This window comes from Periplaneta americana, chromosome 16 (genome assembly GCF_040183065.1).
Source record: "Periplaneta americana isolate PAMFEO1 chromosome 16, P.americana_PAMFEO1_priV1, whole genome shotgun sequence".
NCBI lineage: Eukaryota > Metazoa > Arthropoda > Insecta > Blattodea > Blattidae > Periplaneta > Periplaneta americana.
In genome coordinates this window covers 162186659-162201132 of record NC_091132.1, presented here as the reverse complement: position 1 = coordinate 162201132, position 14474 = coordinate 162186659, and the positions used below count along the sequence as shown (strand labels likewise).

At 35.6% G+C, this 14474-nt stretch overlaps 1 protein-coding gene across 1 annotated transcript in view; it reads right to left on the bottom strand.

The window, feature by feature from the left end:
• Positions 1–4699: 4699 nt before the first annotated feature.
• LOC138691685 (zinc finger protein 596-like) overlaps positions 4700–14474 on the bottom strand; it is a 50952-nt gene continuing 41177 nt past the window's right edge. Inside the window, exons 5-8 of the mRNA XM_069813925.1 lie at positions 13707–13807; positions 11941–12081; positions 9283–9365; positions 4700–6892 (exon numbers count right to left, since the gene is read on the bottom strand). Coding sequence (XP_069670026.1) covers positions 5764–6892; positions 9283–9365; positions 11941–12081; positions 13707–13807 — 1454 coding nt within the window. The 3' untranslated portion in view covers positions 4700–5763. The remainder of the gene's footprint in view (positions 6893–9282; positions 9366–11940; positions 12082–13706; positions 13808–14474) is intronic.

Genomic DNA, 14474 nt, shown 5'->3' with positions numbered 1-14474 from the left:
CATGTAGATATATTATACAACCAACTACAACATCGCCAGTTAGATATTTCTAAGGTTCAAATCTGCTTATAAAAAAATTAAATTATGGTTTATTTTAAGACACTCGCAACTGCAGAGGTTATATCAGCGTCGCCGGTGTGGCGGAATTTTGTCCCGCAGGATTCTTTTAAATGCCAGTATATCTACTGACATGAGCCTGTCTCATTTAAACACACTTAAATGCCATCGACTTGGGCCGGGATCGAACACGCAACCGACTATGCTACCGAGGCCGACTCTGCATATCAAGTTTTGTTAATGCCATACAGACAATACGGAACAGGGCACAGTTGAGCAGCGAGATCTGTGAAAATGAAAACACTAAAAAGCGTCGTAAGGTCGAAGGGATTCAGACAAGGGTTGCGGCAGCCAAGGAAGTGTGTGACCTCATTATCACACAAGCTAACACCCGATTCCAGTTCGTAGATCATCTGATATTATCTTCTCTTCTGTGTCAAAAAAAAAAAAATTGAATACTACAAAAGCTCATTTCCTGAAAAGGACCTAAATGTATGTGTGAAGCTTTTCCCAGTGCTCGATAAAGACAAACCGAAAACGGAACTCACTGTGTTGTATCAGAAACAAGAATTCAGAAATATCAGTGATGCAGTCAAGCTCTTGCAGTTTCTTCTATCTGAGAACTTGCAGGCCTCATTTTCAGAAGTTGTGAAACTACTACACATAGCTATCACCATACCAATGACAACTTCCCAACCAGAACGTTGCTTTTCGTGTGTGAAGAGAGTAAAATCCTATCTTAGAAATACGATGAGAGAAGAGAGACTGACCGCATTAGCTATGTTTTCCATTGTAAAGATCATGTTAAACGACATATCGAATTTTAATAAGATGATGATTCAAAAGTTTGCAAACTACAAGACAAGGCGCATGGAACTAATCTTTAAATAAAGTATCTAAGTTGCTTGGTTTATTTTTGTATGCAGCCCCCCCTTAATTCAATACCCACGAGCCGCCACTGGAAACATGTCCAAAATATGAAATGTCTAAACAAGGAAATGACCAATACAAGTATGTCTAAATCAAAGACGACCAAAGCTAAAGTATTCAAACACAAGAATGTCCAAACTGAAAAAGTTCCAAAGAGTAAACTTCCAAAATATCCAAACCAAAATGGTCCAAATGAAGAAACGAGAGAAGTAACCTGTTGCATACCGAGTGCCATAGCAATGGAAATTAAATAGCCAGGAAATGAGGTTATAATAACAAGTACGTAACAAAATATTGACAAAACCATTCGAATACAAAAATGTTTCAAACGAAAATTTAAAATGTACTTCTAAAATGTTAATAACAGAAATTGAACACCAGCTGTGAAATGTAATTCCTCAACATTATTTTACTTCACTCTTGATTCCTAACAGAGTCAGGTTAGCTGTAAAACATATCTCAAATAATTGTCTCAAAAAGGTAAAATATTACCGTAGATATTGCGTATTATCATTGTAACAACAAAATTTACTGAATTATACAACGGAATGAATGCAATGCCCACTGCAAAATTGATAAAAATTGATGCAATATGTATTTTACTCTACATACTGGAACTATGGTACATTTGCATGAAAGGAATACTAAACCCTGTAGATGCAGCTAGAACCGAAACTGTGATGCCAATGAGGAAAGCTAACGAGCACTCAAATGAACATTCAGAGCATGCAGTGTGTACAGTCAATAGGGCACAGACCAGGTAAACTTAACGTGCACTTGCTGCAGCATTTTGCAACATCCATATATGTTACCAATACTACCAGAAGTAAGCAGTTCCTAATTTTTTATTGGAATGTGTGTATTCCTACAAGAATTTCTATCTTTGCTGCAGCGAGAAACATTGAAATTTCTTTGTAGAAGTAGAATTATACACAATGATTAAAAATTACTTGACCATTTCAAAAGGCCATATTTTTAACATTATTGAACATATATACGTACCACGATTTGCAAAGGACAAAGTTGAAGTTCTATACTAACCTCAGATACACTCGATTTGAAACCCATGTATAATATGGCAGATTGCAGGTGGTGATTCCATTTTTTGCCAAACCCACTCTAGCATGTCTTGTGTGTTGTTTCTGACTGCTGTGTTAATGTGCCTTCTCAATTCGGCCAACATCGCTGGAAGTATAGTTATGTAAACATTATCCTTGACAAAAACCGCACAGAAAAAAATTACACACCGTGAAATTCGGTGAACGGGGTGGCCATATATAGTTGATGCTGTCTGCATTTGTTGCACAACCAATCCACTCCATCGATCTGATTTCGGCTAATGCCATAACTCACGGATGAGGAGAAATAAGGGTTCATTTTCTAACAATACGGAGTCACTTCATATCGGCCTACGGAGATGCGAATGTACCTACGATAACTCCTCCCAGGTCGATGGCTTGGTATTATTTCGTCCATGTCAGTAATTACTGTTCCATTCGAAAATAATGTAGCTTTCTAAAAAAATACACATCCTAATAATTATTAAAATCTATGTAGGGGCTATAATTCTGAGCTCTTAGTTAGACATGAATTCTGTGAAAAAAGCATGTCAATATCACGTTTCATTTCAGAAATATTTGGGGTGAAAATTTTAAATGCGTCACTGTGTATATTGGATTGCAAAATCTTTGCATTATGTTAATTCACTTCATCCAGAGTTGAATTTTGATAGTATCCACATTAAACTTGGATTTTTCAATATTCTAGCAGTACTTGTAATGCTAATTATGTCTCATGGAATAACCCATCAATAAATATCGTCAAATGTAACTAAACTCATAATGATACAGTAATAATTTTAGTTCTTTTATAAGAAGGTTAACTTCTGTTCTTCTTCCCTTTCGTAGTTTTGATGACGTGACTTTCCCATTCTGTGTCTACAGAAATGCATTGAAACTTCTGTAAGACCCTCTTGAAGGGACTGCATAAAATAGAGAACTGAACGGAACCACGTACTAGCAAGAGTGGGTCATTTTTGGATTTTCTAAACTTTAACACAAACGTATGAATTACAGTAGAATAAACATTTGAGGAGTTCAGAGCTAAAGTGGATCAAGTCCATGACATGTAGATTTGAGATAATAGGACTTAGAGTTAAATTGCTCTAGCGGATTATCTAATTTCACTAGCAATAATTTTATTGCTACAATCTCAAATTCTACATTTATAAAATATAAACAACTGTGATGTTAGTTGACGCAACGCTTTGGTGACATGATCCACTATGGCTCAGAAAATCGTGAACAAATAATCTGAGCCAAGAGTGATTGGTGTCATCTACCGGCGAATGCTTGGAATTAAGACTTTATCCATTATTACTCGGAAAAGATCCAATTTCAGATAATTAGAAAATGAATTGAACTCAATAAGAAATTTAAGAATCAAATAAAGTAATTATTACGCAACATAAGAGGTTATTTTATTTTCCGTCCTTTCAGAAAATGGCACAACAAATACAGTGTTTTATCAATTAAAGTCTCCTTGTATTTAGAAATTGTTTTCTGTCTTGCACTTAATGCAGTACTATGATTAAAATGCATTTTCCACACGATTTAAATCGGAAGTGACAGAAGTAATTTGACTACTACGAACATTAATGAATCTACGAATTACAGACGCGAGGGCAAGGGCTTTGTCACGAGAAGGATTTTGATTGTCTACCGCTTCCAATTCCAAGTCATCTAGTCATCATTGACAATATGTTTTAAAACAGTAAGCAAGGACAGGCCCTGAAAGTAGTAGTCTTGTAGATATTCAAGGGCGGCATTACATTCTATACTTACTTACTTACAAATGGCTTTTAAGGAACCCGAAGGTTCATTGCCGCCCTCACATAAACCTGCCATCGGTCCCTATCTTGTGCAAGATTAATCCAGTCTCTATCATCACACCCCACCTCCCTCAAATCCATTTGAATATTATCCACCCATCTACGTCTCGGCCTCCCTAAAGGTCTTTTTCCCTCCAGTCTCCCAACTAACACTCTATATGCATTTCTGGATTCGCCCATACGTGCTACATGCCCTGCCCATCTCAAACGTCTGGATTTCAAGTTCCTAATTATGTTAGGTGAAGAATACAATGCGTGCAGTTCTGTGTTGTGTAACTTTCTACATTATATTCTACACTAGTCACCAAATTAAGACTCTTGCAAAATTTTGATCATCGGATGCTAATAGTAGATGTAGAAGTCCAAGAAAAATTTCTCAGTATTCTTTAAAGAACGATATTGTAGAATTTTGACCAGGTGAAAGAGTGTATTAAACGGGATGATGAGCATATTAAGTGTTGGATTTTGCATGATTTTATATAGGGATGTCAAGGGATCGGACGAAAAGAGCATATAACGCGGAATGGCGTAAAAAACGGGCGTGTACTACTGGAGGTTCACTGTAGATCAATCTGGGATAGTCTTCCTAAAGCCCTCTTTCCTTGTGCTTATAATGTAGTGCCATTCCTCTGGTGTTCTTGGGATATTTCAGCTTCTTTTCAATACATAATTTTGTTTGGAATATACTGTTTCTTATTATTTTTGTTGAATTTAATTTTTAAGTTAAAAAGCATAAAAATTTATTCCTAGGACGAGAAGACACTATACAGTTTATATATATATATATATATATATATATATATATATATATATATATATATATATATATATTATTTTTTTAATTTGGTTGTTTATTTTGTTTAATATTTATCTATTTCATGAGGAGAGTGGTAAAAAAGATATTTCATTCCTGCAGAATACTTAGTAGTAGTAGTGAAGGTGGTGGTTTTGATTCCACCATTATTTGCAGTCATGTACGCTCTCTTATTTAGATTTACTCTTATTTTATAAAAAAGTGAGGTAGCTAAACCAAATTATATTTCCCACTTATCTGATTATATTATATCAATATTTAATTTATTCACCATTTCAAAATTCGTCCAATCATACCATTTATAATTATTCGTTACATATAAGTTTTGTACCCGGACATCAAAATATGTAGTTTGTGGTCTAGCAAAACCTTTTGGTAAATTCATAAATAATGGTATGTCCCAGTCATCATAAATATGTAGCTTAATAAATGTGTAGGCTATGCAATAAAAAGTTGTGATAAATCCCACAAGACACAATTTGTTACTTTTCGTTATTATTATATTATTGAGTGGTTTAAAATTTTTGTAATGATAATGTATTATCTTTATATGCTGTATTTTGTATACGACATGTAAATGTTTAAATTAGTAACTTTGTAAGTTTGCAGAATATGGCAATGCAATGTTGGCACAGTACAGCACTATTGTTATTATGAACTTTTGAATGCAGTCAACATAAAATAAAACTCATCTGCACAAAAAGGCGCAAACAATTAAACATCTGAATTACACCACTTCAGATTATACCTTGATTTTATGCAAGTATCGGCCGCAACGCAAAAATCCTCACTGTAAATGTACAATAAAGTGTAAGTGAATATGGCTTTCTAGCTTCCCTTAAAAGTGAAACATATTCCACAAATAAAATTTAAAAAAATTGTTTCAACTGTGTAGGGAAGTTTCAGTCTTTTGTAGACTTCCGAATAGTCGCATTTAGATTGTCTCTCCTCTGTGTAGACAGTCTTCACACACATAACAACCGAATGGCTTAACCAATGTATGCTCGTTTCTTTAAATGTCCCGATAAAAAAAAAAACACTTTCCACAAACATCACAATTGAATTGCCTCTCCTATGTGTGCATCCGTACATGATTGCTTAACAGTTTCTTTCCCACAAAACATTCCCCACACACATCGCATTTGAATGGCCTTTCGCCCGTGTGTAATCGTGAATGTATGCGCAATTGAGAGGAACATGATAAACCCTTCCAACACACTTTGCATTTGTATGGTTTCTCGCCAGTATGTGTGTGAGTGTGCCTAGTTAAAGCTATCTTTTCGGAAAAACACTTCCCACACACTTCGCACTTAAATGGCCTTTCGCCCGTATGAATGCGAGCATGGATGTTTAAATGTGGCTTATCCACAAAACTCTTGCCACACACCTCGCATTTGAATGGCCTTTCGCCGGTGTGTATGCGTGAATGTCTCTTTAAATCCCCCAGTGCTACGAAAAACATTCCGCACACATCGCATTTGACTCGACTGTCTCCGGTGTGTGTGCGTAAATGTTTATTAAACACTGAAGAGTTAGGAAAAGTATTTCCACACACCTCGCATAAGAATGGCCTTTCCCTTGTATGCATGCGTCCATGTTTCTTTAGAACTTGCTTATCTTTGAAACACTTTCCGCATACATCGCATTTGCATGGCCTATCGCCTGTGTGTGTCCGTGCATGTTTCTTCAAATTTCCCTTCTCCGTGAAACACTTCTCACATACTTCGCATCTGAAAGGCTTTTCGCCTCCGTGTATTCGTACGTGTCTTTTTAAATCTCCCAATAATAGGAAACACTTTCCACACGTCTCGCATTTGAATGGTCTCTCCCCTGTATGCAAACGTGTATGAATCTTGAAATCCCAAGATTTTCTAAATATCTTCCCACAAACATTGCAATAATATGCTTTCTCGCCTGTGTGCAGGATTGCACTCTTCCTTACATCACTTGTTTCAAAAATATACTTCCCACAGCCATTATATTGGAAAGACTTTTTGTCTGTATGTATATCAAAATGAACTATCAGTGATTGATGTGTTACAAAAACCTCGTTGCATAAATTACATTTGATAGGACTATGGTTTATGCAGCTAATATTTGAACTGTCACCATTGTGGCTGCCACACTGTGTCAATTGATCTTCTTCACGATCAACGCTGGTGCAGTCTTCTGACACACGCTTCTCAGAATTATTCACAATCCTGCTATAAAAATGGAAATATATTAGAGTCCACAATATTCAATGCAGTCAAGTCAAAGTATTTTAAGCATAATGTAGTACAGTTTCGTATCATCTTGAAAAAAAGGACCTCTAAACAATTATTCATAACTACGGAATGTTGGCAGGAGCTAGTGGCATATTATGAAAACACTTGGAAAAATTTATAAACGAATATTTTTCAACAAATCTCCGGAAAGTGGCTCTGTTGTCTATAAAGGGATCCATCCAAATTTATAGAAATCTAGGAAATAATACTTTTTTTTTCTTCTACAATAGTCTTGGGGATTTTTTTTCAATTGTCGCATATTTTGACTTACTTTATTTGTAATATTTAGAGCCTTTTTTTCCTATATTGTACTAATACACAATTAACAAATTGCAATTTAATTTAAACACGGAAGTTAAATAGTGTTTCATTTGTTTGGTTTTCCCCAAACTAATACACATTTAAAAAAAAATCAATTATACATCTTGATTACGCAACTTTTAACACTGTATCACTTCGGAATATGTATTATATATCTTTCGCGTGTTAAATATTACAGTATCAGGTTAACTAGTTTCACCCTGGTACTCGTCATCTTCAGAACTGGTTGGTGCTGGTCTTGGCACCTTCTGTTTGTTCCCTCTGAGTGTGTGTTCGTTTAGTGTAATGTGGAGTCGAGAGTGTGTTCTGAAATTGAGATCTGTGTGGAGAAGTTGATTTGGAGGTGTTTTTGTGTGTCTATATATTTCGTATTGTTCTATTGTGTTTGTTTCTGCCTTTTTGGTTGAATATGTAGAATTTACATGTTTGCGTTTATGTCTCTGTACTATGGTTAGCATTTGATATTTTTTTTATTTTATTGGGTTATTTTTGACGCTGTATCAACATCTTAGGTTATTTAGCGTCTGAATGAAATCAATGTGATTATGCCAGTGTAATGAGTCCGAGATCCAGCACCGAAAGTTACCCAGCATTTGCTCATTTTGGGTTGAGGGAAAACCCCGGAAAAAACCTCAACCAGGTAACTTGCCCCGACCGGGAATCGAACCCGGGCCACCTGGTTTCGCGGCCAGACGCGCTGATCGTTACTCCACAGGCGTGGACAGCATTTGTGATGTGTTCGGGATATGTGGAAGTGATTTTGTAGTTTTGTTATGGCTGTGATGTGTTCTTTGTAACGTTTAGGTGAACTGCATGCATTCCATACGCAGTTGCCCACATTATGCTAGATTAAAGTTATATCTACAGTGTTCAATTCTCCATGCGTGCAATCTGGTGAGAATACTGTAAGAATCAAATAGAAAACGAACGTTCAATTAAGATGCACGCAGATTTTGAGGAAATGATGTGCCATGTTGAACGTCATGTTTACTACCTAGATATATTAATTAATACGTATGGAGTAGAAGCATTTTCCTCCACAGCTCATCCAAGGTTATGCTTGCCATGAAGGCACTTGGGGGGCATGGAGGTAGAGCCCCATGCTTTCCATCACCTCGGCACTAGAATGAGGTGGTGTGGTCGGCACCACGCTCTGACCGCCTTTTACCCTTTTATAGAAGGCTGAGTGAACCTTGGGGCCGTTCTGAAAGTTTGGCAACGAGAAAAAATCCTGTCACCACCTGGGATCGAACCCCGGACCTTCCAGTCCGTAGCCAGCTGCTCTACCAACTGAGCTACCCGGCCGCCCGGTCATAGAACAGTATCAATAACAAATAGCTATTGAAGATGAAGATGCTTGCATTTATGATATGATAATCTGATAAAGACACAACGTTAAAATGCAGCAAAGTATGAACAGGGAGATGAACAAATGTAGCCAAATATAAGTAAAAATATATGTACCAGGTCCATAAAAACTTGTCGGAACTTTTACGCACTCGAGTTGCAAAGCACAAAAAGCAATCTACTAGCGCGATACGTAGCAATTGAGGGGCTTTTTCACGAAACTCATCTATATTTTTTTCGAGTTTGAGGTTTTAGCGTATTCTTATGTTATTGGGTCAGGAGAATCCAATGGTGCTATCAGAATTAAGCTAAAGTTGGTAAATATATCTGTAAATTGATCTTGAAATAAAAGAGAGTTTTCAAAACTAGGTATCTACAGTTGTATATTTTAGAAAAGAGTTGTCTTGAAAAAAACAAGATTTGTAGATAACGAGTTTTGTGAAAACGCCCCTCAATTGCGGCCACAGTAAAATGTTACCAATCAAAAGTAATGCCATATGATCCTACACTTTGGGAAATCATGGTTCCCAAAGGACAGCAGAATAATAAGGCAGCTGATATAGTATTAATATAAGTAATGTAAAATTTATATCTCCTTCGTCATTAGATGAAGCTGTGAAAGACTGTAAGAAGCATAACCTGCACAGTACACTCACCTCTCAGGGAACATTTTATCCTCCTCTGAAGATATTTCAGCCTTGTGTTCCTGCTGAACTCTGTCCACATCCAACAAAGCTTCCTGGAAAAGTGAGTAAGAAATTTAAGGGACGATTTTTTGGAATAAATTTTCAACCTTCCATATATGTGCATTAGATCTATACAGGTCCTCAAAATTATGTAAACACAATTTCGCTCGTTCTTTTCAGAAGAGAAGCAGAAAATAAAGGTTTTGCTTCCAAACATGCAAATTGCACTTATTCAATTTAACTACAACACAATAAGTAACACATACTGTTCCAGCTGTTTGAGAAGATTCATAACTTGAAATGGATTGAAGTATGAAAGCTGCAATTTGTTGTTTTTGTGAAAATTTGCACAATATTTGAAGATACCGATTCGATGTCAAATTAAAAACATACGGCAAGTAAAAGTCTAGTAAACAGTATAAATGCTGATTTTTATAACTCTAATGGCCGGTTTTTCCAAGTATTGTTAGAAAATTTAACGACTGTTAAACTCTAAACAATTTGTTAATTAATAAAATTGTATGTTTTATCAACACCAGTTTGGTTTAACAGATTATTAACGGTTTGTTAATTTTAAATGTAGTTTTTCGGGCAGTTAACTCGATTAACAGTTAGTTAAATATGGCCGATGTCTCCATAGCTGTTCGAACAGAAGTTGCGAAATTAATAATTTGTGTCTCTCTGTAGGTAAAGTTTAGCATATGACTGGTAATATAACATTTAAAAAATACTTTGGACTGTTTAAATACATGACTGTTATTTCTTTCGTATTTCGTATCCATATTAGCAATGAGGAAATATAACCTTACTTTGTAATTATTATTCAGCACGTCACCTACAACTTTAATTTGTCAACTCTTTGTTTATGGACCGTGGCCTACTATAAAAAGGTTGTCATTTTATGCAAGTTTCATGACTCCCTCTATAATATAGAATTTAAAGATTAATTTTAGCCAATCAAAAATTGTGTTACATGTGTAGAATCATTAACAACTGCTGTTGAGTAGCTAAAAGAGTGCTAACAGACGTTATGGTTAAGTTATGGTTAAGTGTTGGTTATCTTAAACAAAATTATGTTGAACAAATGGAACATATATTTACAAAGCGTTAAAAATAAAAAGACTGTTAATTTAACATTCGTTAAGCAAAATTAAACATTACATGGACAAATTGGCCATAAGTCCTGGAAATAATAAAAAATGATCCGTAATTTGGAACACACAGCATGCAGTACACCCAAAAGCAAGAATGAAAAATGTAGTCTTCTGAAACAAGACCTGTCGCATTTGTTAAATGATGCTAATCACGATGAAATCTTGCCATGGAAGCAATAAATTGATGACAGTGGAGGGACAAAAATTTCCCTCTAGCTGTGAGAGATCCTGAGAATGAGTTTTCGCTATTATCAGCACAATATTTGTTATTAATCAGAATATAATATGATTGATAGGGTAGAATTGTATAATTCGGAAATTTGAATTATATATGAGTATAATAAAGAGAATTGCAATAGATATTGCTAGGGCAATATACGAACCAAGTATTAGTGTATTATTTGTGTTGTGTGATGTGCTTTCATAAGGAAAATCCACAGTTTTTATCTTCCTTCAATTGTCAGCAAGTGATAGCGAAAAAACTTCACATGGTTACAGTTTCAGTATTTGGTACCATGAAATACGAACTTTTTTTTGTATATACGGATATCTATACAATTATCCAACAAAATCCCGTACCTGAAACTAACCTGATCCCTTTGGTGCCAGTTAAGAAGGATTCTACAGTATTTCAATTGCTTTTGCAGGCATGCTCCCAACTATTATTTCAATAGGTACATACCCGTCACACCCGTGACATTACAATGTCATATACAAGTGACCCATTACAGTGGAAATTATGTTATAATTTTAAAAAAATAGGAACCCTTTTGCTTAATATTTTCAAGTATAATGAATTATAAAATTTCACATACTGTAGTACAAAAATTTTTCCCGCACAGTCAGTTGATACACAGTTTTCTTCCTGGAAAGACGTATGTAGGTGTGTATTTTTATTTTAGTTGGTTATTTAACGACGCTGTATCAACTACGAGGTTATTTAGCGTCGATGAGATTGGTGATAGCGAGATGGTATTTGGCGAGATGAGGCCGAGGATTCGCCATAAATTACCTGGCATTCACCTTACGGTTGGGGAAAACCTCGGAAAAAACCCAACCAGGTAATCAGCCCAAGCGGGGATCGAACCCGCGCCCGAGCGCAACTTCAGACCGGCAGGCAAGCGCCTTAACCGACTGAGCCACGCCGGTGGCTGTAGGTGTGTATATGTCCGAATTTGGTCACAACCTTACCAACAGTTATCAGTTAATAATAACTTATTTTTATACAGTTATTTCAAAAATAATTTGGAGATACCATAACAGAATCAATTACATTAATTAAAGAGGTATAATTTGAAACACGAATATTGAATCTGATATATTTTACAATTATTTGAATCTGAACATGTCACACGAGACAATGTCATCCTCAAAAAAAGAGAAAAAAAATTCACACTATTCGAGAATATTAATGCTTCTGATACATGCAAAATGCAGTGCAGGTATATATGTATATTGATAGTGAATCACTTACATCAACTTCCGATTTCATCATAGGAGAGCTAATAGTCACTGGAGTGGTGTCTTCAACTTTTATCTCTGTTTTTATATCATAATTGTGGTCTCCGCATTCTGTCTTCATGTCAGACACTTCCAGATGCGATAAATTTCGTTCCTACAGAACATAAACACATCGTGAATACATTTATTTAGCTATATTAAAGTTCACTTTATGTGTAATAGCTATCAGTCTGATTCTGCATGGCAAATACCCTCAACTTAGGTGTCAAATTAGAGAAGAAAATTATGGCAGAATAGAACGCAGACATTAAGGCACAAAGGAAATGACTAATAATAGGCCATGTATTACTCTGGAAATAATTTACATATTATAGTACTGTATATGTAAAATGTGTAATAAATGTAAAAGAAGCAGAATATATTGCACACCATGTGGGCAAATGTATTTTCGAACATGACATTTTATTGCTCACCTACATACGCTGATATAAATTATGAGTATACGGAGTCAACTAAAGTTTCAAATTCATAAATAACTCTAGAAGTCAGAAAAAATAGCAGCTATGCCACCTGATTTAACTGGTAAAGATTCTGTAAGCAAAGTGCAAATAGAAGAATATTGTTGTAATGAACATATCACGTACAAAAAATAATTCCAAACGAACTTCAAGAAAGGAAGGCTGAAAGATGTGGGAAACGGAACTCGATGAGGAGATGTTTTATAAAGAATGATACAAAGAAATGATCAATCTTATTAATAGCACACTGAAAAAGATAGCAACTCTGTCATAATTCAAACAATACTGTGGTTACCTATATGAAGACGGAGTTTGTGACGAACACAATACAAGTTAAAACCAAGGGGAAGGAGAAGAGCTACGACACCCCGTGTGTTACGCTTACGTGATGGTCACATTACACCCGGGAAAATTAATTGTAACTGGGATTTCTTCAAGTCTCATCTCTGAGACAGCACAGCTGTAGTCGTTGCTTATCTCAGTCGAGGGGAGATTGAACCAATTCAGTTCCTGGATAACCAACTGCCAACATAAACCAGTGTTTCACCCCTACTTGTAGCATAATACACAACAATTAATGTTCTGTTTCCTTCTAGAAGATCGTAGGAAAATCCACTGACTTTCCCTCCTCTTTCATATATTGCATTTCTCCACTCCTCTCTATCTCATGTCTCGTTTTCAGAATTTATCCACCCACCATAATCTAGATACACGATCACAACACGCATCAATAGTATGCATTCCCTCCCACCGAACATCCTCATACTCATCTTCTTTCACTATGGCTGTTTCTCGACTTTGGAATTCCCTACCGAGTAATGTCAGGGACTGTCAGACATCAAACTAATTTAAAAATAGACTAGGAAATATTTTTCAAACAATTCTCGTTAAGAATAATAGTTGTTTCAAGTTTCTCAATGTTTAATGGTTACTACCGGATAAAAATTGAAATTATCTCATTAGTATTCCTATTATTACTAAGATTATTACTATTTACTATTTTTATCAACGTTTAATATTGTCTCATGAACATTACTTATCTAACTTTCATTATTTACTTTTCCTTCCATTATTCACTTTCATGTTGTTTTATGACCTACATATTAATGTAATCACTACGGTAAGCCTATTCTATCCAGTCAGAATTAGAATCTGGCCAGGTGGAAGAGAAGGCCAACTGGCCTTAGCTCTTCCTGATTAAAAAACTTATTATATCCCTACCTCGCATAATTATATGAAGTAGAAATGACCTTCACGTTACCTCTGATACTTTCTTCCCTTCCTGTTCCACATCTGTGTTATCATTCGTCTGTAGAGCCAGGGGGTCGACTTTGGGTTCCATCTTGATCACATTCATCGCAACTGAAACAAGTAATGAAAATAGTCATAATCAACTGGAGAATGTGGGCTCCGAGCGAAAATTTAGTAGCTTCTTATTATGAATTAGCCAACATACCTATGGTGCCATTACAATGTTTTACGCTAGTGTACACTCACACTTTGTCGTATATATAAGAATCTGTGCCAGATTCGGTTGGCCTAGTTTAGGCTTTTGTTATGCTTTGTATGTATGACAGATTAGTTTCAGTTTTTGTTATGCCTTGTATATATAAATCTCTGCAGAATTTCTAAACCTGGTGATTTTTGTTACGTGAAGTTGTCATTGCTGGGTGACTACTGTAACTAATGACTGATGTTGAAACAATGTTACAAACGTTCTATTTCATTATTATTTGTTGTGCTTCACTACATTCCAGTGGTTATTGAATTAATACAAGATTCGTGCTTTTCACATTACATCGTATCGTCTGTTTAATGTCCCTACGTTCCATTTCTTCACTAGAAACAACGTCTGCACTTTCATTACCACACACCTTCATTTCACACGTAATTTGCATTTGCGAACAATTTTCTTTTCTTGAAATATTTCCCTATAAAATCCTTAACATTTGAAATCAATCCCCGCAAGATATCCTTCACAAAATAAAACCATTTTCACTTCCGAAACCATCTTAACTACCTCAACGTT